At 43.1% G+C, this 25,241-nt stretch overlaps 1 protein-coding gene across 2 annotated transcripts in view; it reads right to left on the bottom strand.

Moving 5' to 3' along the window:
• Positions 1–4,894: 4,894 nt before the first annotated feature.
• Positions 4,895–25,241, bottom strand: part of LOC124711258 (putative fatty acyl-CoA reductase CG5065) — a 240,792-nt gene continuing 220,445 nt past the window's right edge. For both annotated transcript variants that reach the window (XM_047241230.1, XM_047241231.1), the window contains 2 exons: positions 19,209–19,466; positions 4,895–5,349 (listed from right to left, as the gene is read on the bottom strand). In XM_047241230.1, coding sequence (XP_047097186.1) covers positions 5,250–5,349; positions 19,209–19,466 — 358 coding nt within the window. In that variant the 3' untranslated portion in view covers positions 4,895–5,249. The remainder of the gene's footprint in view (positions 5,350–19,208; positions 19,467–25,241) is intronic.

Here is a 25,241-nt window from a genome sequence, read left to right as displayed (position 1 = left end):
TGCGTGTAACATTTATGGACGCCAGTGGGAAGACTACCCTTAAACAACTATCTTTATGTAGCCAGAATGTAAACATAGTTGGCGACATTTTCTGAACCATTTTACTATATTCCGGGTGGAGGTTACGTATTTCTTAAGTATGCGTGTTCTGACGACGAATTTTGGATGTGCAGATATTGCGAACGTAATTCTTCTTTGAGAAATGATTCGAGTCATTCGGATACTTTTGAGCACAGCCAAGATGGGTGCCCCGGCGCTAATCTGTGACTGGCTTTTTTCATTTTAATGGCCGCTACAACACTAGGCTCTGATGGGTGGAGAGGGGAGGGGTTACAAATCACAGTTGTACCATTTAGGATCTATTTTAATTTTCCTCTTGTGCAGCTGAACTAGTTCACGCACATTGGATTTCGATTGGCTGTTTCATTTAAATGACTCCTAAAGTACTAGGCTCTCATTTTCTGGAAAGGGGATAGGAGCAGTGGGGTGGGTTTGAAAACCATAACTGGGCTAGATCCACTATCTTGGATTATATTTAATTAATTTTATTTATTTATCTCATTTATTTATTTGTAAAACTACATTCTGACTGGCTGCTTCATTTCAATACTATGCTGTGATTGAGGGGAGAGGAGGAGGGTGGGGGAGGGGGAGGGTAGAGTTGGAGGAAGGGAGGGGTAAATGGGGTGGAGCTTGTCACCTGATGATGTCACTGATAAAGAGGGCATGGTTCTGTCACAAAATGTAAGTAAAATGCGCTAGAACGCCCAATGTAAACGAAGTACACCAGAGCTACCATAGGTTGTACTACTACAACCTAAAACGTGTTTCAGTGTACCCTCTACATACCTTACCTTCATGGTGCACAACTGTGAGAATACTATCAGCTATTCTTAGTGACCTGATGTGAAAATATAGCAGCCGGCCGGAGTGGCCGTGCGGTTCTAGGTGCTTCAGTGTGGAGCCGAGCGACCGCTACGGTCGCAGGTTCGAATCCTGCCTCGGGCATGGATGTGTGCGATGTCCTTGGGTTTTTTTTTTTTTTTTTTTTGGTCATCAGTCTACTGACTGGTTTGATGCGGCCCGCCACGAATTCCTTTCCTGTGCTAACCTCTTCATCTCAGAGTAGCACTTGCAACCTACGTCCTTAATTATTTGCTTGACGTATTCCAATCTCTGTCTTCCTCTACAGTGTTTGCCCTCTACAGCTCCCTCTAGTACCATGGAAGTTATTCCCTCATGTCTTAGCAGATGTCCTATCATCCTGTCCCTTCTCCTTATCAGTGTTTTACACATATTCCTTTCCTCTCCGATTCTGCATAGAACCTCCTCATTCCTTACCTTATCAGTCCACCTAATTTTCAACATTCGTCTATAGCACCACATCTCAAATGCTTCGATTCTCTTCTGTTCCGATTTTCCCACAGTCCATGTTTCACTACTATACAATGCTGTACTCAAGACGTACATCCTCAGAAATTTCTACCTCAAATTAAGGCCGGTATTTGATATTAGTAGACTTCTCTTGGCCAGAAATGCCTTTTTTGCCATAGCGAGTCTGCTTTTGATGTCCTCCTTGCTCCGTCCGTCATCGGTTATTTTACTGCCTAGGTAGCAGAATTCCTTAACTTCATTGACTTCGTGACCATCAATCCTGATGTTAAGTTTCTCGCTGTTCTCATTTCTACTACTTCTCATTACCTTCGTCTTTCTCCGATTTACTTTCAAACCATACTGTGTACTCATTAGACTGTTCATTCCGTTCAGCAGATCATTTAATTCTTCTTCACTTTCACTCAGGATAGCAATGTCATCAGCGAATCGTATCATTGATATCCTTTCACCTTGTATTTTAATTCCACTCCTGAACCTTTCTTTTGTTTCCATCATTGCTTCCTCGATGTACAGATTGAAGAGTAGGGGCGAAAGGCTACAGCCTTGTCTTACACCCTTCTTAATACGAGCACTTCGTTCTTGATCGTCCACTCTTATTATTCCCTCTTGGTTGTTGTACACATTGTATATGACCCGTCTCTCCCTATAGCTTACCCCTACTTTTTTCAGAATCTCGAACAGCTTGCACCATTTTATATTGTCGAACGCTTTTTCCAGGTCGACAAATCCTATGAAAGTGTCTTGATTTTTCTTTAGTCTTGCTTCCATTATTAGCCGTAACGTCAGAATTGCCTCTCTCGTCCCTTTACTTGCTCCTAAAGCCAAACTGATCGTCACCTAGCGCATTCTTAATTTTCTTTTCCATTCTTCTGTATATTATTCTTGTAAGCAGCTTCGATGCATGAGCTGTTAAACTGATTGTGCGATAATTCTCGCACTTGTCAGCTCTTGCCGTCTTCGGAATTGTGTGGATGATGCTTTTCCGAAAGTCAGATGGTATGTCGCCAGACTCATAAATTCTACACACCAACGTGAAAAGTCGTTTTGTTGCCATTTCCCCCAATGATTTTAGAAATTCTGATGGAATGTTATCTATCCCTTCTGTCTTATTTGACCGTAAGTCCTCCAAAGCTCTTTTAAATTCCGATTCTAATACTGGATCCCCTATCTCTTCTAAATCGACTCCTGTTTCTTCTTCTATCACATCAGACAAATCTTCACCCTCATAGAGGCTTTCAATGTATTCTTTCCACCTATCTGCTCTCTCCTCTGCATTTAACAGTGGAATTCCCGTTGCACTCTTAATGTTACCACCGTTACTTTTAATGTCACCAAAGGTTGTTTTGACTTTCCTGTATGCTGAGTCTGTCCTTCCGACAATCATATCTTTTTCGATGTCTTCACAGTTTTCCTGCAGCCATTTCGTCTTAGCTTCCCTGCACTTCCTATTTATTTCATTCCTCAGCGACTTGTATTTCTGTACTCCTGATTTTCCCGGAACATGTTTGTACTTCCTCCTTTCATCAATCAACTGAAGTATTTCTTCTGTTACCCATGGTTTCTTCGCAGCTACCTTCTTTGTACCTATGTTTTCCTTCCCAACTTCTGTGATGACCCTTTTTAGAGATGTCCATTCCTCTTCAACTGTACTGCCTACTGCGCTATTCCTTATTGCTGTATCTATAGCATTATAGAACTTCAAACGTATCTCGTCATTCCTTAGTACTTCCGTATCCCACTTCTTTGCGTATTGATTCTTCCTGACTAATGTCTTGAACTTCAGCCTACTCTTCATCACTACTATATTGTGATCTGAGTCTATATCTGCTCCTGGGTACGCCTTGCAGTCCAGTATCTGATTTCGGAATCTCTGTCTGACCATGATGTAATCTAATTGAAATCTTCCCGTATCTCCCGGCCTTTTCCAAGTATACCTCCTCCTCTTGTGATTCTAGAACAGTGTATTCGCTATTACTAGCTGAAACTTGTTACAGAACTCAATTAGTCTTTCTCCTCTTTCATTCCTTGTCGCAAGCCCATATTCTCCCGTAACCTTTTCTTCTACTCCTTCCCCCACAACTGCATTCCAGTCGCCCATGACTATTAGATTTTCGTCCCCCTTTACATACTGCATTACCTTTTCAATATCTTCATACACTTTCTCTATCTGTTCATTTTCAGCTTGCGACGTTGGCATGTATACCTGAACTATCGTTGTCGGTGTTGGTCTGCTGTCGATTCTGATTAGAACAACCCGGTCACTGAACTGTTCACAGTAAGACACCCTCTGCCCTACCTTCCTATTCATAACGAATCCTACACCTGTTATACCATTTTCTACTGCTGTTGATATTACCCGATACTCATCTGACCAGAAATCCTTGTCTTCCTTCCACTTCACTTCACTGACCCCTACTATATCTAGATTGAGCCTTTGCATTTCCCTTTTCAGATTTTCTAGTTTCCCTACCACGTTCAAGCTTCTGACATTCCACGCCCCGACTCGTAGAACGTTATCCTTTCGTTGATTATTCAGTCTTTTTCTCATGGTAACCTCCCCCTTGGCAGTCCCCTCCCGGTGATCTGAATGGGGGACTATTCCGGAATCTTTTGCCAATGGAGAGATCATCATGACACTTCTTCAATTACAGGCCACATGTCCTGTGGATACACGTTACGTGTCTTTAATGCAGTGGTTTCCATTGCCTTCTGCATCCTCATGTCGTTGATCATTGCTGATTCTTCCGCCTTTAGGGCTAATTTCCCACCACTAGGACAAGAGAGTGCCCTGAACCTCTATCCGCTCCTCCGCCCTCTTTGACAAGGCCGTTGGCAGAATGAGGCTGACTTCTTATGCCGGAAGTCTTCGGCCGCCAATGCCGATTATTTATCAAAATTTAGTCAGAGGCGGGGATCAAACCCGGGACCGAAGACGTTTTGATTATGAATCAAAGACGCTACCTCTAGACCACGGGTATCTAACCCCTTAGGTTAGTTAGGTTTAATTTGTTCTAAGTTCTAGGCGACTGATGACCTCAGAAGTTAAGTTGCATAGTGCTCAGAGCCATTCATCAGCAACGACACATGGCTTGGATTCCACTTAAACTGGACGTACCATTTCTCTGATTTGATAACTGGGGTAGGTATAGGGACATGCAACTCATAGAAGTGGCGTGCAACTGAAAGAATTACACCAAGCCATTGAGCCACAGAAAATTATTATTATTCCATACTCGTAAAAGTGGGAGTGAGGCAAAGGTATTATCAGTTGTTAATATTAGAGAGGGGATTTTTAGTTCAGGAAACCTTCCCGAAATGGTTAATCCAGAGAACAACAGAAAACTTAAAACTGCGACATATTCAGCCAACGTCTGGTGAAAGATTTCTGCTTTAGCCTTTCTTGCACTATAAAACTGAAAGATTTGGGAAGCTGTTCTTTACACTTATATGTAAAATTCTTCAGCTGGGTATAGTGTCAAGAGACTGTAAAAACATTAAGTACTTACATAATTGCTATATATTTAAGAACTTCATCACCTAAATACAAAACAGGAAAGGATACAAATGAGACTACTTGGTGACAGATACATGTTACATAGGTTTTATCTCATTAAAAATATGCGTTATGCTTTTCTTACTTTAAACCGTTTAACTTTAGTTTAAGATCTGCGTTTTATATGTATGTTACAAAATTGTAGTTAATCTATAAACATGGACTTCTATATTAGAGCTAACTGCTGTCGCTGCGCTTAATTACTCTGTGTCACATCTTAACTACAAATATTCTGTCATTTGTACTGTTGGTTACTGCTTTGGTCCAATGTTAATAAACTATGCTTCAGCTCCTCACAGGATTACATGAAACAATATACAACAGCGTAGATAATAGCACACGCCACAGCTAAGACGATCAGTAACGCCGCCACCTTGACACTCTGGTGCAGCCGTAGCAATCTGAAAACAAAGAGCGAACGGTGCGGTGTGAAAATACAGATACAAGGGAACTGAAATACACTCTGCAGGAGAATCAGGTCTCCGCAGACCCAAAAAGGGAACGTTTCCGCTAGACCATACATGCAGACCAGAAAACTAAGTTTACGCCCTAGACCTCAGTGTGCCGAGTCTGTAAATGTTCATTTATCTGTAAAGCCATAAATCAGTGAAGCCCAGAAATCCCGAAAGACCAATAAAATTTTGATTAAAAATGAATCTCATGATCTTGAGGTCGCAAATTCAGTCTTTAATAAGACTCATTTGAAAGTGTTATGTTGACAAGTATGACAGGAAAAACATTAGCTGCTAATGACTAACCATGTGCATCAGGAGGGCAATACAAAATGAGTGTCCGTGAGGTGCAGAGATATGCCTTCTATGGGATGTATGTATTACACTTCATAAAATAATCTTCGTTGACATTCAGAATACACTACTGGCCATTAAAATTGCTACACCAAGAAGAAATGCAGATGATAAACAAGTATTCATTGGATAAATATATTATACTAGACCTGACGTGATTATATTTTCACGCAATTTGGGTGCATAGATCCTGAGAAATCAGGGTCCAGAACAACCACCTCTGGCCGCGATAACGGCCTCGATACGCCTGGGCATTGAGTCAAACAGAGCTTGGATGGCGTGTACAGGTATAGCTGGCCATGCAGCTTCAACACGATACCACAGTTCATCAAGAGTAGTGACTGGCGTATGGTGACGAGCCAGTTGCTCGGCCACCATTGACCAGACGTTTTCAATTGGTGAGAGATCTGGATAATGTGCTGGCCGGGGCAGCAGTCGAACATTTTCTATAACCAGAAATGCCCCTACAGGACCTGCAACATGCGGTCGTGCATTATCCTGCTGAAATGTAGCGTTTTGCAGGGATCGAATGAAGGGTAGAGACACGGGACGTAACACGTGTGAAATGTAACGTCCACTGTTCAAAGTGCCGTCAATGCGAACAAGACGTGACTGAGACGTGTAACCAATGGCACCCCATACCATCACGCCGGGTGATACGCCAGTATGGCAATGACGAATACACGCTTCCAATATGCGTTCACCGCGATGTCGCCAAACACGGATGCGACCATCAAGATGCTGTAAACAGAACCTGGATTCGTCCGAAAAAATGACGCTTTGCCGTTCGTGCGCCCAGGTTCGTCATTGAGTACACCATCGCAGACGCTCCTGTCTGTGATGCAGCGTCAAGGGTAACCGCAGCCATGGTCTCCGAGCTGATAGTCCATGCTGTTGCAAACGTTGTCGAATTGTTCGTGCAGATGGTTGTTGTCTTGCAAACGTCCCCATCTGTTCACTCGGGCATCGAGACGTGGCTGCACGATCCGTTACAGCCATGCGGATAAGATGCCTGTCATCTCGACTGTTAGTGGGATCCAGCACGGCGTTCCATACTACCGTCTTGAACCCACCGATTCCATATTCTGCTAACAGTCATTGGATCTCGACCTCCTTGGTAGTTATAGACCGTGCAAGAGGTTTAGGCAGGTACCCGCTCTTAGAGAATGCATATAGAATCACATTGGTGTAATGGGGTGATGAGAACTGATGGCATGCAACCGAATGGGAAACAGTTTGTCATGGAGCTTATCGTGAAATTGGCTATCCCTTACGGCTTTACTGTAGATAGTGCGGCAATATGCTTTATAGGCACAGGAAAAACTAACATCCAGAGGGTGGATTTGTCCAGTGGTTCCAGGTGGTATGAATTACAATGTCACACACTTTTCAGGAGGGATAATTTCCTCTAAAGCAGTGGGATTTTTGTATGCAGACCATGAACAATGCAATGTCAAGTTTTTTTGACCAACTATTGGCCAAAAGCAGTGCTAATACATAATTGTAGCGTTTAACGCCCATTTTCCCACCCTTGCTTGCTGTCACATAAATAATCCTCATTATTCTTATAAGATCACGCACATGGAAAAGAATTGTAGGGGGCACAGAGCACCTCCAACTTCTCATAGCACAATAAATAACTTTGCAGCCACTTTACCAACCAGGTTACAATTTGACATAGTTGTATACGAATGTTTTAAGACGTCGATGTTCATTGATCTTGATGCAACTCTCTTGCAACTTCTAATTTTCGGGATTCCTTTCATACGCATTTTCTCTTAAAATTCTGTTTCGTCAGAGTTGAAAACAGTTCCTTACTGAACGATAAGAAGAGTTTGTTTACTTCATCTACAAATTTTCTGGCCGATTCCGCAGTTTTCTGTGCATCATCAATTAGATTCTTTGTTTGAAATTTCGTTATCTTACGTCTTCCAATTCTGTAGCGCTATTTGAAGTCACTCAGCCATCCTCTATTTCCCCTGAAATCACTGTAATCTGTGTCGCGCGCAATGTGATATTCATAATGCTGTAGGTCACCGTTATGCGCGTGCTGTGAACTGCATCGAGCATCCTTGAAACTCGCAAACTCTTGTTTCTGTAACAAGTGCGCCTTGTCCTCCCTTACGCGTTACATGGTCATATTGCTGTGGAATTATTCGAAACTCGTTCTTAATTGTTATTTTTGACTTGCCGCAGACGATCTTCCATGTGCGTAATTATTTTTAGCACCAGCTCCTTGTATAACGGCTATCCTGTACTGCGTTTAACTGGAGGTGGAATTTGTGGCTTCCTGTGCGACATGGCTCATGAACTACAGGGCTATTACAAATGATTGAAGCGATTTCATAAATTCACTGTAGCTCCATTCATTGACATATAGTCACAACACACTACAGATACGTAGAAAAACTCATAAAGTTTTGTTCGGCTGAAGCCGCACTTGAGGTTTCTGCCGCCAGAGCGCTCGAGAGCGCAGTAAGACAAAATGGCGACAGGAGCCGAGAAAGCGTATGTCGTGCTTGAAATGCACTCGCATCAGTCAGTCATAACAGTGCAACGACACTTCAGGACGAAGTTCAACAATGATCCACCAACTGCTAACTCCATTCGGCGATGGTATGCGCAGTTTAAAGCTTCTGGATGCCTCTGTAAGGGGAAATCAACGGGTCGGCCTGCAGTGAGCGAAGAAACGGTTGAACGCGTGCGGGCAAGTTTCACGCGTAGCCCGCGGAAGTCGACGAATAAAGAAAGCAGGGAGCTGCCGAATCACTAAAGGGGCACATATCGAACATTTGTGAATGCCTAAAAAAACTTTTTGAGTTTTTGTATGTGTGTGCAAAGCATTGTGAAAATATCTCAAATAATAAAGTTATTGTAGAGCTGTGAAATCGCTTCAATCATTTGTAATAACCCCGAATATGACTATAGACTCCTCTTTCAGTTTCACTGTCACTTGTTAAGCAAGTATCTTCACTATTGCACTTCTCATGTACATTGTCCGCACAATAGAGCGTATACCACACCACACATTCCACTGACACATCTTGCACAAACGCTAATGTTTCATCTACTACTTTTTTCTCGCTCTACAAAGTTTCTTCCTTACGAAATGTCAGTAACTTCCGCAATTGTGGTAGTTACGCTGCAATGTTTGCTTTGTTAATCGCTGTTGTTGCTCTGCTGTGTATCAACACCACTAGCACTGTAACACTGCTGTGAGTTACTCGTAGACCAAGCATTTCAACCACGCTCCATAGCCTCGTGCTGTGCTCACCATTGAGTACCTCCATTTTCACCTGCTGTTGCTATTAGCAGCCAATATTGTTGCATGGGTGACAATATGTGGGGCGTCGAATACTGTAAACATCATTGATCTTTTGCAACCTCGCACTCAAGGGGTTCCTTATTGATAACGTTTTCCCAAAATTCAACTAGGCCACATAAATGTTCAAACATTCATGCACTATGAAATGTGTAGTTCTGTTTAGAATATTGTTCTTAATTTAGGGTGACTAGAGGAAGAAGATGAGTGCCTACTTCCAACAGGAAAAGGAGAACTTAAAGCCAAATGAGAAGGCCACAACAGCAAAACAGAAATATTTACGTAAAATGAGTTGGAAAATGCTTGAAGAACGACTTGGAAGATTTTGGAACATTGTTTTTTACATCACTTTACAGAGACAAACGATTACAAATTCTTTACTCTCTGATAAAATTTTCTCAAAAGTATAAAAAGCAGAAACATCAGCTTCATTGTCTTCCAAACAATACAATATGTACAATCTTGTTGGAGTATGACTAGAAAAATTAATCATTTTATGATATCCCAATTGAATTACGTTTTTTCTTGTCGGATGGGCCAACTAAACAGCATGTGCGAAAATTTCTTATTAATTATTCTCTTCTTTTTTCCAGTACTCTTCCATGTATTCACTACGTTTTTCTTCCCGTCTTCTGACCACTCCAGACCAGTGTTTTTCACTCCTCTAGTCTGTAATCCCTCCAAGTCAATACTTTTTTCGTAAATATGTCTCTGTCAGTTGTTTCTACAGCCTTTATATTTTTCCCCTAAATCCTTTTTCAATTCGTGAATCCAACTTACTCTTGAGTTTTTATCCCACAAATATCTGAAGATTATTTTGGTTAATCTACTGTCTTGCATTCGATATGAATGTCCAAAAAAATACCAGTCTTCTTTTTCTCGTTACTTCTAATATGTTTTCTACGTTTCAACAAATTTGAACTTTCATAATTTTTCGTGGGCTTAATATCTTCCTAATCCATCGCCTTTATATTATTTCTAATTTATCTAAATTATAGGTTAATTTTAGACATTTGCTTGCTTTCGGATCGAATTCACACGCGTTCTTGTTTCTCTACTGTGGTGCAGAATCTTATTTTTACATTTTTAGACAGGAATTTTTTGTTGTAAATATCTTTAGTTAAACCACATATCTCTCCCAATTCATGAATCATCCTTCTGTAGAAGGCTTTTCTGAACCATTTTCTTGAAATGTTTCCCCAAGGTTTTAACATGTTTTAACCTTCTTTATGTAGCTAAAGTCTGTTTACAGAAGTTTCGGAAAATGTAAGATATCTTACACCAGTATTTTTGTTCCCTCTTCGCAGCCTTATTGGCGAAATTTTGTATTCATTCAATTTTTCATTCCAAATTCTTTTTTTTCTAGACGGTGAACCTGCGGTTATTTCGAAGGGCTGAGATATTTCTCCCATAAATTTCATTTTAGATATTGTGACTGTATGTGTTTAACAAATTAGATTTGCTAATTTAGATTGTATACCAAATTCTCGGATTATTTTATGTATAGTTTCTCTGTCAACAGAATCAAAGACTTTTTAAGATCAACAAACATTACTGTAATATCTTCAATATCTTTTGAATTCTGTAATCTATGGCGAATGATCGCTTACGAATAAAATATTAGTTCAGAACATGATCTCTCGTTACTAAAATCACCTTCATATTCACCTAAATGACTGTCCAGTGTTGCTTCTAGTTTGTTTTTAGTAGAACCTAGAATGTTTTATGTTCAACAGGCAGCAAAGAAATTTCACTGTATTTGTTAACTTATTGTTTATTGCATTTCTTATGCAGTGGATGTATCAAGCCTACCTTCCACTCTCTAGATATTATTTGTTCCCATATTTATTCAAAGATTAATTTTAGGTCATAGCTTATTTTTGTAGAGGTCATTTCAAAAGTCCTGTTGTATAAAGGACGTTTCCACTAGCTCACTTCTTCAATTTCTTTGATAGTTGAAGGTAAATGTTGTGCATTTTCATGACTTTTTGAGTACGTCAACTTACGGATTGGTTCTGGGCAGTTAAGAAGCTGATCGTAATATTTTGCAAGTATTTCACGATTTTCAGTGTTGCTTAACCCAAGTCTGCCGTTTACACTTACGATACAGACACTAGGGTTTTGGTTTCTCTTCACAGTTTGATAAAAGTCACGCGTATTTTTTTAAGTTTTTTCCTCTATTTCCCCATGTTTCTTCTTTACAAAAATCTCTATTGGTTCTTATAATTATTTTTTCTGTTTCTGTTCTTTGCTGTTTAAACTGATCATAATGGTTAATTTTCCTTGAGCACTTTTTCCATTTTTTGGCTATTGTGTTAAGGCTTATTCATATTTGATTCCTTCATGATATTAAACCTTAAATATACGTTCAGCGTTCCGTCTTGAGCAAAATAAAATTTCTTGTTTCTCTCTGTTTAGCATTACATCTCTGGCAACATGTTATACCATCAACAGTGGCAATAAGGGACGTCAGGATTTAAGATTCCGTTAACGATTAGGTTTTAGAGACGCAGATTGAATTCGAGAAGAACATATAAGGAAATCACCCGTAGACGTATTTGGGAACCATGTCAGCATCTCCATTAAGTTACATGGGGAAACCATGGAAGACTTAAATCCGGAGGATGGGTGCAGAGGGGGTTTCTCCTGAATATCAGTCCATTGTTTTATCTCTCCAGCACTCTAGGCAACCACCAAAATTGTTCTCTGACAGTATAATTTTAACAAGATCCTATCATTACTGTGCTAGGATGTGCAAAGACGCTGTAGAAATTCAAAAATACAAAAACAACATTTTGCACTGAATTATGGAACACTTTATTCAATAATAAGATATGTGCGTCGTAAACTGGGCGCCACAAGCCAGTTACCTTCGACCGAACACAGCAGAGTAATTCATAAAGCGGTTAGAAAGCGGCAAAGCTTTAAATCGGACGGTTCCTTGCTGGATGAAGTTTGTTCACACCCATGATCGTATCATATTGCAGTATTCCACAGTCACTGATACAACTCGTTTGCTTGGACTGATTAATATTAATGATTCCAGAATGTATTTTTCACTCTTTAGCGGAGTGTGCGCTGATATGAAACTTCATGGATGATTAAATGATTAAAGCTGTTTGCCCGTCCGAGATTCGAACTAAGGACCATTGCCCTTCGCGGGCAGGTGCTCTGTCGACTCTTTTTTTTGTTTTGTTTTTTCTTTTTTTTTAATCATGGCGTACAAAAGTCTTAATTAACAAGGCGTGTGGGCAACAAAACTACTTGCCACGTGCATCCGTAAGCAAGAAAAACTGAAAGTAAGGTAAGAGGTATGACGTCGTTGACAAGAGGGAAGACGCGCAGGCATCCTCCTGCTTTGCAGTGACTGAGATAGACGAGGACGACTCAGGACGCATCCGCATGGGTAAGCCATGTCCTCACAATGTCCTTCCTTCCGGGACTGCTAATCCTGCAGCAGAACTTCTGTGAAGTTTTGCAGGTAGGAGATGGACTGGTGGAATTAAGGGTGTGAGGATGGGTCATAAGTCGTGATTGCGTATCTTAGTCAGTAGAGCACCTGCGCGCGAAAAACCAAGGTACCGACTTCGAGTGTAGATCTGGCACACGGCGTTAATCCACCAGGGAGTTTCGCTATTAATGATTAGTCTACTACAGCGAGGATACTATTCAGTAAATTACGGCAACAATCAAATTTTATAAAAATGTTGTAGTTATTCCACTACTAAATACGACAGATTTTTTTTTTTACTCGTTTCATTTGTGAGCAATCAGGCTTCCTCACCTCTTTTTAGTATTAGTCCCCAGATTTAACAGATCATTTAAAGTTTGTCGGAGTTTTGCATGAACACCGTCATTCTACATCTACATCTACATTTATACTCCGCAAGCCACCCAACGGTGTGTGGCGGAGGGCACTTTACGTGCCACTGTCATTACCTCTCTTTCCTGTTCCAGTCGCGTATGGTTCGCGGGAAGAACGACTGCCGGAAAGCCTCCGTGCGCGCTCGAATCTCTCTAATTTTACATTCGTGATCTCCTCGGTAGGTATAAGTAGGGGGAAGCAATATATTCGATACATCATCCAGAAACGCACCCTCTCGAAATCTGGACTCCAAGTTACACCGCGATGCAGAGCGCCACTCTTGCAGAGTCTGCCACTTGAGTTTGCTAAACATCTCCGTAACGCTGTCACGCTTGCCAAATAACCCTGTGACGAAACGCGCCGCTCTTCTTTGGATCTTCTCTATCTCCTCTGTCAACCCGACCTGGTACGGATCCCACACCGATGAGCAATACTCAAGTATAGGTCAAACGAGTGTTTTGTAAGCCACCTCCTTTGTTGATGGACTAAGTTTTCTAAGGACTCTCCCAATGAATCTAAACCTGGCACCCGCCTTACCAACAATTAATTTTATATGATCATTCCACTTCAAATCGTTCCGTACGCATATTCCCAGATATATTACAGAAGTAACTGCTGCCAGTGTTTATTCCGCTATCATATAATCATACAATAAAGGATCCTTCTTTCTATGTATTCGCAATACATTACATTTGTCTATGTTAAAGGTCAGCAAGATTAGGGAGATTAACTAACAGGTGGATACCGTGTCCTTATAGGAGGTCTGTACAAAAAATTCCGGAACTCTGTCTACAAAATTTTTCTAACGCTTGCTGCAAGGGGACCATGCACTTATTGTGCATGGTCCCCTTGGAAATACTTCCTCACAATTTACACACCCCTCCCAACGCCATTTGCACTTCCCGAAGCAGTCTTGATAAGCATCGTGCTGGATCGCGCGAAGCGCCGTCTGCGAATTTTCTTTTATCTCCTCTATCTACATCTACATGGATACTCTGCAAATCACATTTAAGCGCCTGGCAGAGGGTTCATCGAACCACCTTCACAATTCTCTATTGTTCCAATCTCGTATAGCGAGCGGAAAGAACGAACACCTATATCGTTCTGTACGAACTCTGATTTCCCTTACTTTGTCGTGGTGATCGTTCCTCCCTATGTAGGTCGGTGTCAACAAAATATTTTCGCATTCGGAGGAGAAAGTTGGTGAATGGAATTTCGTGAGAATATTCCGTCACAACGAAAAACGTCCTTTCCTTTAATGATGTCCAGCCCAAATCCTGTATCATTTCTGTGACACTCTCCCCAGTATTTCGCGATAATACAAAACGTGCTGCCCTTCTTTGAACTTTTTCGATCTACTGCGTCAGTCCTATCTGGTAAGGATCCCACACCGCACAGCAGTGTTCTAAAAGAGGACGGACAAGCGTAGTTTAGGCAGTCTCCTTAGTAGATCTAAGTGTCCTGCCAATAAAACGCAGTCTTTAGTTAGGCTTCCACACAACATTTTCTATGTGTTCCTTCCAATTGAAGTTGTTCGTAATTGTAATTCCTAGGTATTTAGTTGAATTTACGGCTTTTAGATTATCGTTGCGAATCCTCGTCCTTTTAACAGGGTTTTCAACTTTGGAAAACTCTGCAGGAGCCAAGTCTGTGGAGTACAGACGATGAGACAACACAGTGATTTCGATTTTTGGGTAATAATCACGCACCAAAAGGGACGAATCTGCGGGAGCGTAATCGTGATGCAAAAGCCGTGAATTGTCTCGCCACGTTTCAGGCCGTTTCCTTCCCACATTTTCTCGCAGATCTTGTAACACGTCCCGATAGTACCATCGACTGACAATTTATCTCTGTGGCACGAATTCATGATGAACTAAGTCAAAATTATCAGCATTTCTCTGACATTTGACCTGAACTGATGAACTTTTTTGGTGTTGGAGAACGTTTCTCGACCCATTGTGAGGATTACATCTACATCTACATCCATACTCCGCAAGCCACCTGACGGTGTGTGGCGGAGGGTACCCTGAGTACCTCTATCGGTTCTCCCTTCTATTCCAGTCTCGTATTGTTCGTGGAAAGAAGGATTGTCGGTATGCTTCTGTGTGGGCTCTAATTTCTCTGATTTTATCCTCATGGTCTCTTCGCGAGATATACGTAGGAGGGAGCAATATACTGCTTGACTCTTCGGTGAAGGTATGTTCTCGAAACTTTAACAAAAGCCTGTACCGAGCTGCTGAGCGTCTCTCCTGCAGAGTCTTTCACTGGAGTTTATCTATCATCTCCGTAACGCTATCGCGATTACTAAATGATCCTGCAACGAAGCGCGCCGCTCTCCGCTGGATCCTCTCTATCTATTCTATCAACCCTATCTGGTACGGATCCCACACTGCTGAGCTGTATTCAAGCAGTGGGAGAACAAGCGTACTGTAACCTACTTCCTTTGTTTTCGGATTGCATTTCCTAGGGTTCTTCCAATGAATCTCAGTCTGGCATCTGCTTTACTGACGATCAACTTTATATGATCATTCCATTTTAAATCACTCCTAATGCGTACTCCCAGATAATTTATGGAATTAACTGCTTCCAGTTGCTGACCTGCTATTTTGTAAACCTTGGTCTCAACATCGTATCCGTAGACCCACGCCTCGTCGCCGCTTATCATTCTCTTAAAGAACATCTCTTCCTCATTTGCGCGATCAAGAACCTCTTCACAGATTGCGAGTCGGAGGTCTTACTGGCCTTGACTCATGAGCCGTGGGACGAATTTGGCGGCGACACGGATTCCCGGATGCTGTGTCAGATTTCATAACATGATCCAACTGAAATGTGACACTCTTCTGCAATCTCTAGAACAGTCAGCCTTCGATTGGCAGGCACTATTTCGTTGATGTTTCTGACGTGAGCGTCGTCGGCAGACGTCGAAGGGCGTCCTGGACGAGGTGAGGCGTAGCGCCGTATAACGATCCTGCCTTGGAAGCAGTTAAGTGGGAGATGTGTCTCAGAGCTGGATAGTGACAGATGGTGACGCGAGACTGGACGCGCTCGTAGTTTATGTATCAGCCGATAGATGACAATATTGAATAGGGGGACTGTGATTTAGTTTCGATTGTGACCACTAGAGTGCACTAAAGTAATAGAATGTTTTTCATAAACTGTTCTAGTATTTTCATAAAGTGTTATTCTGTCTTTTTGTGTATGTAAAATGTTATAAATGTGTTTTAACAGTATGAATGATGCTTGAGTGTGGTTTAAGGTTAATATGAAGATAATTATTTAACGAGTTATGTAGTGGGATTTAGTGTGGGAACATTTCGAAGAAGTATGGATGTGGACAAAGGCGATTTTTGTAGAATAGACTTGTAAAGTAACTTTATGGTAAAGGGAAAGTTAATTCAGGTATAAATAACAATAGTAAATAACTTTGTGCATAAACAAAACCTCAGCATATTAGATAATTACGTCGGTAAAAAGTGCAGTCGTTAGGTTTACTATTTTGCGATTGGTTATTGATGAAAAGCGTGGACTGACGCGGGAAAATGTTGTTTTGCTATTGGCTGTTGAGTAAACTGACCAATGGTAAAGGAATATTCTTCGTGCGCCTTTCTCTGCTGGTAGAGAAGACTCAGAGTATTCTAGAGAAGGGTGGGAGCGTAGTCATCAAACAGTTCGGACGTGTGTAGTAGTAGTTCCGATAGAAACGATAGGTTGCCGGATCTAGCAGTGTTTCATACATCAAAAGTGTTGTAAAGTGATGGCATAATTATTCCGATGGGTGAGTAGAAAGTTCGGAATTTAAAAGAGAATTTTATGACGAGAAAAGACTTACACTCCTGGAAATTGAAATAAGAACACCGTGAATTCATTGTTCCAGGAAGGGGAAACTTTATTGACACATTCCTGGGGTCAGGTACATCACATGATCACACTGACAGAACCACAGGCACATAGACACAGGCAACAGAGCATGCACAATGTCGGCACTAGTACAGTGTATATCCACCTTTCGCAGCAATGCAGGCTGCTATTGTCCCATGGAGACGATCGTAGAGATGCTGGATGTAGTCCTGTGGAACGGCTTGCCATGCCATTTCCACCTGGCGCCTCAGTTGCACCAGCGTTCGTGCTGGACGTGCAGACCGCGTGAGACGACGCTTCATCCAGTCCCAAACATGCTCAATGGGGGACAGATCCGGAGATCTTGCTGGCCAGGGTAGTTGACTTACACCTTCTAGAGCACGTAGGGTGGCACGGGATACATGCGGACGTGCATTGTCCTGTTGGAACAGCAAGTTCCCTTGCCGGTCTAGGAATGGTAGAACGATGGGTTCGATGACGGTTTGGATGTACCGTGCACTATTCAGTGTCCCCTCGACGATCACCAGTGGTGTACGGCCAGTGTAGGAGATCGCTCCCCACACCATGATGCCGGGTGTTGGCCCTGTGTGCCTCGGTCGTATGCAGTCCTGATTGTGGCGCTCACCTGCACGGCGCCAAACACACATACGGCCATCATTAGCACCAAGGCAGAAGCGACTCTCATCGCTGAAGACGACACGTCTCCATTCGTTCCTCCATTCACGCCTGTCGCGACACCACTGGAGGCGGGCTGCACGATGTTGGGGCGTGAGCGGAAGACGGCCTAACAGTGCGCGGGACCGTAGCCCAGCTTCATGGAGACGGTTGCGAATGGTCCTCGCCGATACCCCAGGAGCAACAGTGTCCCTAATTTGCTGGGAAGTGGCGGTGCGGTCCCCTACGGCACTGCGTAGGATCCTACGGTCTTGGCGTGCATCCGTGCGTCGCTGCGGTCCGGTCCCAGGTCAACGGGCACGTGCACCTTCCGCCGACCACTGGCGACAACATCGATGTACTGTGGAGACCTCACGCCCCACGTGTTGAGCAATTCGGCGGTACATCCACCCGGCCTCCCGCATGCCCACTATACGCCCTCGCTCAAAGTCCGTCAACTGCACATACGGTTCACGTCCACGCTGTCGCGGCATGCTACCAGTGTTAAAGACTGCGATGGAGCTCCGTATGCCACGGCAAACTGGCTGACACTGACGGCGGCGGTGCACAAATGCTGCGCAGCTAGCGCCATTCGACGGCCAACACCGCGGTTCCTGGTGTGTCCGCTGTGCCGTGCGTGTGATCATTGCTTGTACAGCCCTCTCGCAGTGTCCGGAGCAAGTATGGTGGGTCTGACACACCGGTGTCAATGTGTTCTTTTTTCCATTTCCAGGAGTGTATATTCCGCGTGGCGTATTGAGCAGGTCGGTGGCAAAAAACTGTCACTGCATTTGGTACCGACAGACTTAATATTTGGCGAGCATTATCAATCAAAAACAATCAGCATTTTTGTAGCTATTACGTTTTCGGGAAATGCAACACCATAAACCTGCTAACGAGAGTGAAAGGGATTGTGAGTGACTGTGTTAAGACTAGCACGGGCTTGGCAGTGATACTTGTTCACCTAAGTTTCAGAATATATTAATTGAGGACAAAATTTCCAACCTTTCATTTGTGTGGAAACTTTCTCCCGAAACGTGGATTAGTGACTTCAATTGCAGCCTGGTTCACGTCGAAGTACAGTAGGTTTCACTCGGCTTTCCTACTGATGATCTACCGAGACAATGTTCACAGGTAGGTGCCGGTTCGTCGTGAAGGGACGGAAAGAACCGCGCCGCCGCAGAGGGTCACCTTTAACTTCAGTCCGGTCATTTTTAAACCATGTGAGCCATTCGTAACACCGAGTACTCTTAAGCAATCATCACCGTTGGCTTTCTGCATCATTTGCGGTGTCTCTGTAACAGTTATCTTGAGTTCGCGCAAAATTTAATGCAGACACTTTGCTCTTCTAACTGTGCCATCTCGAAATTCGCAAACTGTGCCACACAACGTTCTACTCAACACAGCCACGGACAATAATTAACAGACATACAACAATGAAACTTCACAGCAGTAACAGATTTAACACAGGCGTGTGCAGGGATGCCAACCGGATTTCGCTCCAACCTACCGTTGTCGCGAAATTACGAATGTTCCGGAATTTTTTGAACAGACCTCGTACAATTAATGACAGATAAAATTATCCCACCGTCCTACAAGCTCACCTGCACACCTGTCTGGAGAAGCACTCATGGGAGTAGGAAAGAAAAACTCCTCGGCTGCGAATTAAGAGTCACGTATCCGCGGGATAGACTCCTTTCGAGAAAGAATATTTGGCCGAGCCTCATTGTGAGGGAGACGCCTCTTGTTACTGACCTCCTGTAGCGCAGCCTGGCAGCGGGCACGGAGTCCAGGTCGTCTTTGAGGAGGAAGCGCCGCACGCCGCACACGAAGTGGTCGAAGTAGCTCTCCCAGTCTATCAGCCGTGGGTCGAACGGCAGCAGTGCGCGGTCTTCGGCGGCGAGGCGCGACCGCAGCGCTTCGGTCTGCGCCGTCTCGAAGTCCCACTCGCGCATCACGAAGAACTCCACCGTCATGTTGAAGTTGTGTACCTTTCTGTAATTTTCCCTCAGCCTGTTTTTCAAAGAAAGTATTATTGTTTAGTTTTTTTATTACTTCTATTCAGCTACACTACTGGCCATTAAAACTGCTACACCACGAAGACGACGTGCTACGGACGCGAAATTTAACCGACAGGAAGAAGATGCTGTTATATGCAAATGATTAGCTTTTCAGAGCATTCACACTAGGTTGGCGCTGGTGGCGACACTTACAACGTGCTGACATGAGGAAAGTTTCCAACCGATTTCTCATACACAAACAGCAGTTTACGGGCGTTGCCTGGTGAAATGTTGTTGTGATGCCTCGTGTAAGGAGGAAAATGCGTACCATCACGTTTCCGACTTTGATAAAGGTCGGATTGTAGCCTACTGCGATTGCGGTTTATCGTATCGCGACTTTGCTGCTCGCGTTGGTCGATATCCAATGACTGTTAACAGAATATGGAATCGGTGGGTTCAGGAGGGTAATACGGAACGCCCTGCTGGATCCCAACGGCCTCGTATCACTAGCAGTCGAGATGACAGGCATCTTATCCGCATGACTGTAACGTCTCGATCCCTGAGTCAACAGATGGGGACGTTTGCAAGACAACAACCATCTGCACGAACAATTCGACGACGTTTGCAGCAGCATGGACTATGAGCTCGGAGACCATGGCTGCGGTTACCCTTGACGCTGCATCACAGACAGGAACGCCTGCGATGATGTACTCAACGACGAACCTGGGTGCACGAATGGCAAAACGTCATTTTTTCGGATGAATCCAGGTTCTGTTTACAGCATCTTGATGGTCGCATCCGTTTTTGGCGATATCGCGGTGAACGCACATTGGAAGCGTGTATTCGTCATCGCCATACTGGCGTTAGCACCCGGCGTGATGGTATGGGGTGCCATTGGTTACACGTCTCAGTCACCTCTTGTTCGCATTCACGGCTCTTTGAATAGTGGACGTTACATTTCAGATGTGTTACGACCCGTGGCTCTGCCCTTCATTCGATCCCTGTGAAAGCCTACATTTCAGCAGGATAATGCACGACCGCATGTTGCAGGTCCTGTACGGGCCTTTCTGGATACAGAAAATGTTCGACTGCTGCCATGGCCAGCACATTCTCCACATCTCTCACCAACTGAAAACGTCTGGTCAATGGTGGCCGAGCAACTGGCTCGTCACAATACGCCGGTCACTATTCTTGATGAACTGTGGTATCGTGTTGAAGTTACATGGGCAGCTGTACCTGTACACGCCATCCAAGCTCTGTTTGACTCATTGCCCAAGCGTATCAAGGCCGTTATTATGGCCAGAGGTGGTTGTTCTGGGTACTGATTTCTCAGGATCTATGCACCCAAATTGCGTGAAAATGTAATCACATGTCAGTTCTAGTATAATATATTTGTCCAATGAATACCCGTTTATCACTTGCATTTCTTCTTAGTGTAGCAATTTTAATGACCAGTAGTGTATTTATTCTAGTCCAATTTCTTGATAACACTTTACCGTTAATTAACTAATTACACTTGTGTAAATCATAGTGCCAATAATTTCTGGTCACATGTTGGAGAGGAGTGAAATTAACGCTCTCTAGATGACACACAACCGATTTTTCTCAAAATATTCGTAACCAAACGAACAGCGGAAATAGCAAACTGGCCAGCGTGACGTCTCGTTTTGCAAAGAAAGATTTAATTAAGGAAAACTTAGTTAGTGGTTTTGGGTAATATCACACAATGGATTTTTGACCAAATTTTATATCCATATGAGGAGCCGGAAATGGACGAATACGGTATCAAATTGCCCAGTGTGAGGTTTAGTTTTGCAAAAAAGGACATAATAGCTTGAGAGTAATCAAAAGGGTGTCCCTGGGGAAACAGACAGTATTAAGGATATGCCAAGAACGATCACTGGAAACAAAAAAACAATAAACATGAGCTCTAAAATGCATACCTTAAGAGGTATGAGCACTTCTTCACCTGCGACACTGTGAAAAAAACCTCTTCTAGACCGTAATCTCTTCGCCTTCCATACGTCGAGAGGTGCTAGTAAGGACCGAAACAAGAACATTATATCGAGTAAACATGGGATCTAAAGTGCAATACAAGAGCTACCAGATATTTACTAGAAGAGATGTGTTAGCCACGAGCACATTAAGAGATGTTTTCCAGAGTAGCGAAAACCGACAAGTGTTCATAGCTCTTAACGTATGCATTTTAGAGCTCATATTTAATGGACGTTTTTTCTTCTTTTGATCCTTACCACGACCTTCCAAATTACAAAAAGCAAAGAGGTTGCAGTAGATTTCTTTCACAATATCGAAGATGAAGATGTGCTTGTAGGTCTTACGGGGATTAACATTTTTGAGGCGTTTCAATCGTTGTAATGTAAACATTACGAGTGGGCCGCACATCTTCTAATCATTATAAACTCTTAAAAATTTATTTAAGAACACTGTCATCGGCACTATGCCAAAAACATGAATAGATAACCACACTGAACTGATTGCAAAACGTGAACGGCCACAGAGATACTACTCAAGCTACAAATAACATAAAGTGATGTTGTTATTCAATGGAAAAGTTGGAATTTGAGATTTCACTTACTGTTTTATCAATCACAATTGGCGTAAGAATCATGGATTGACCCTTGTCATAAAATATTGTATTATGAAATGTGAATAGCCCTTACTTGGAGTTTCGCGTGGCTTGAAGCAGTCACAGCTAGCGTGCTATTGATTAAGAAATTGCATTATCGTCTTTCTAATTACTTCATGATCGTAGATACGATCATACCCGGTCGTGAAGTTATTGTTATGACAAGACAATTTCCTAAGGGACAAGAAAATTCTTGAGGGTGCAAAAACAACTGTAACACCACACAAAAGGGAAATTGAATATTAAAGCTGATGCAAGAAGACGATAAAACAGTTTTCTTTTTGTCGATGTAACACGCACATTGGACTGCTGATCTTGGTGTCTGTAATCTTAGCAAAATGCATAATTAAAATGAAAATAATACTGAGGAGATAATAGGAATGAGCACTGCTAACTGATTCAATATTTCCAGAAAAATATTTATTATAACTAAAACATATATCGTACCTTAAGCTTAGTACTACAAATGACGGTAGATTTTTGTGTCCGTTTCATGTCCATTGAGCGCTCTTTTATATAGCCATTGTCCTCTTGAGTCGCTCGTGCGTCGTCACGATAAGTTATAACAGTTCTTCTTTTTACACTTCACTCAAACTTAGACGGAACACGTTTTTATGTATTTAATAAAAAAAAAATTAGATCAGAGTGCCACAAATCTGCGTCCGTCTTACTTAAGAAAAACAGTACAAGTGTTTAGCGCTCAAGGCTTCATTTGTTCTACAACAAACAAAATAGTGAAGGATCGCATATCGATCCGTATTCTTCTGTTTATGTTGCCGCCCAAAGACGACGAGTTACATTATTTAGGAAATTCCACCGTCGCTATGCGACGCCTTATTATACATTAATCATTCTTCGTAAACAAGTATTTGTCTTCTCGCTGAAAGTATTAACTATTTGCTCCTTTAATGAAGCTAAAAAATAGCGAATATCACAAGTGCCGTATCAACAGAGTTTATTGTGCGAGGAAACTATATCCCACGACCTAGAAAACTCGCTCAAAAAGGGAGCGGAGAAAGTCAAACCAGCTAACATTAAGGAGAAACAGCTGTCACCAGAAAGTGGAACAAGGCACGCAGAACGCTGACAGTATTGTGTAGAACACATTGGAATACCTCCTAATATCGCGTCGGACCTCCTCTTGCTGAAGGTGAAAGACGAAATTAAAAAGGCCGGTCTTAGACTGAATGTGAAGAAAACGAAAATTATGGCAACTACACCTACCGATTCGTGGTGATATAGCAGGAGAAATCATGGAGGTAGTGACCACATTCAGTTATCTCGGTTCCCAGATATCTGCTGATGGCGACTGCAGCCATGAAATCCGGAGACGCCTGTTGCTCGGTAGACAGGCGATGTCAAACCTTGACAAGGTTATAAGGTCCAGAGATATAACACTAGCAACAAAGATCCGTATTGTGAGGGCTACGGTCTTTCCAGTTGTGATGTATGGATGTGAGACATGGATCATTAGAAGGGCTGAACGGCGAAGAATTGACTCCTTTGAATTGTGGTGTTGGAGGAAACTTCTTAGAGTTCCATGGACTGCAGAGAGAACCAACAGATCAATATTGGAGCAAATAAATCCTGATTTCTCCCTTGAAGATCTAATGTTAAAACAAAAGCTGACCTACTTTGGACACACAATGCGAAGGCACGCCTCGCTGGAAAAAAACATTAATGCTGGGGAAGATTGAAGGAACTAGAAGAAGAGGACGTCAGAGGATGAGATGGGTCGATGGCATCACAGAAACAATGTGTTGCAACCTGGAAGGTGTACGGGAGAAAGTCCAAGACAGGAAAAAGTGGCGTGATTTGGTTCATGGGGTCACGAAGAGTCGGAACCGACTAAACGAATAGAGAGAGAGAGAGAGAGAGAGAGAGAGAGAGAGAGAGAGAGAGAGAGAGAGAGAGCAGCTAGACGTGGCGTGGACTCAGCAAGTCGTTGGAAGTCCATTGCAAAAATATTGAGCCACGCTGCCCCTATAGCCGTCCGTAACTGCGGAAGTGTTGCCGATAGAAGATTTTGTCCACGAACTGACCTCTCTACATTATGTCCTATAAATGTTCGATAGAATTCATGTCGGGCGATCCGAGAGGCCGAACACTTCGTCTGAATTGTCTAGAACGTTCTTCAAACCAACTGCGAACAATTGTGACACCGTTACGTGTAATCGTTGTTCCGGAAAGTGAAGTCCGTGAATGGTTGCAAATGGTCTCCAAGCAGCCGAACGTAACAACTGCAGTCAACAATCGGCTCAGTTGGACCAGAGGGCCCAGTCCATTCCATGTAAACACAGCTTGCACCAATATGGAGTCACTACCAGCCCGCACAATCGTTTGTTGACAACTTGGACCCACTGCTTCGTGGGGTATGCACTACACTCGAACCTCACCATCAACTCTTACCACCTGAAATCGGGAATCACCAGGCCATGGGATTCGAGTCGTCAAGGGTTCAAATGGTTGAAATGGCTCTGAGCACTTCTGGACTTAACATCTGAGGTCATCAGTCCCCTAGAACTAGAAACTACTTAAACCTAAATAACCTAAGGACATCGCACACATCCAAGCCCGAGGCAGGATTCGAACCTGCGACCGTAGCAGTCGCGCGGCTCCGGATTGAAGCGCCTAGAAGCACTCGGCCACAGCGGCCGGCAGTTGTCAAGGGTCCAAACGATATGGTCAGGAGCCTAGGAGAGGCGTAGCAGGCGATTTCGCGCGTAAGCAAAAGCACTCAAGTCGGTCGTATGCTGCCGTAGCCCATGAGCGTCAAATTCCGCCGGACAGTCCTTAAGGGTACGTTCGTCGTACGCTCCACATTGATTTCTGCGATAATTTCACACAGTGTTGTTTGCTGTCAGCACTGACAACTCTACGCAAACATCGGTGCCCTCAGTCGTTAAGTGAAGGCCGTCTGTCACTGCGTTGTCCATGGTGAGAGGTGATGCCTCAAATTGGGTATTCTCGGAACACTCTCGACACTGTGGATCTCGGAGTACTGAACTCCCATACTGAAATGGAATGTGCCATTAGTCTATCTCCAGCTACCATTCCGTGTTCAGAGTCCGTTAATTCCCGTCACGCGACCATAATCACTTCAGAAAGCTGTTCGCTTGACTCATATGACTAATAATGACA

This window comes from Schistocerca piceifrons, chromosome 8 (genome assembly GCF_021461385.2).
Source record: "Schistocerca piceifrons isolate TAMUIC-IGC-003096 chromosome 8, iqSchPice1.1, whole genome shotgun sequence".
In the NCBI taxonomy this organism is placed as follows: domain Eukaryota; kingdom Metazoa; phylum Arthropoda; class Insecta; order Orthoptera; family Acrididae; genus Schistocerca; species Schistocerca piceifrons.
Note: the sequence above shows the minus strand (reverse complement) of the source record. Positions and strands in the feature narration are given on the sequence as shown.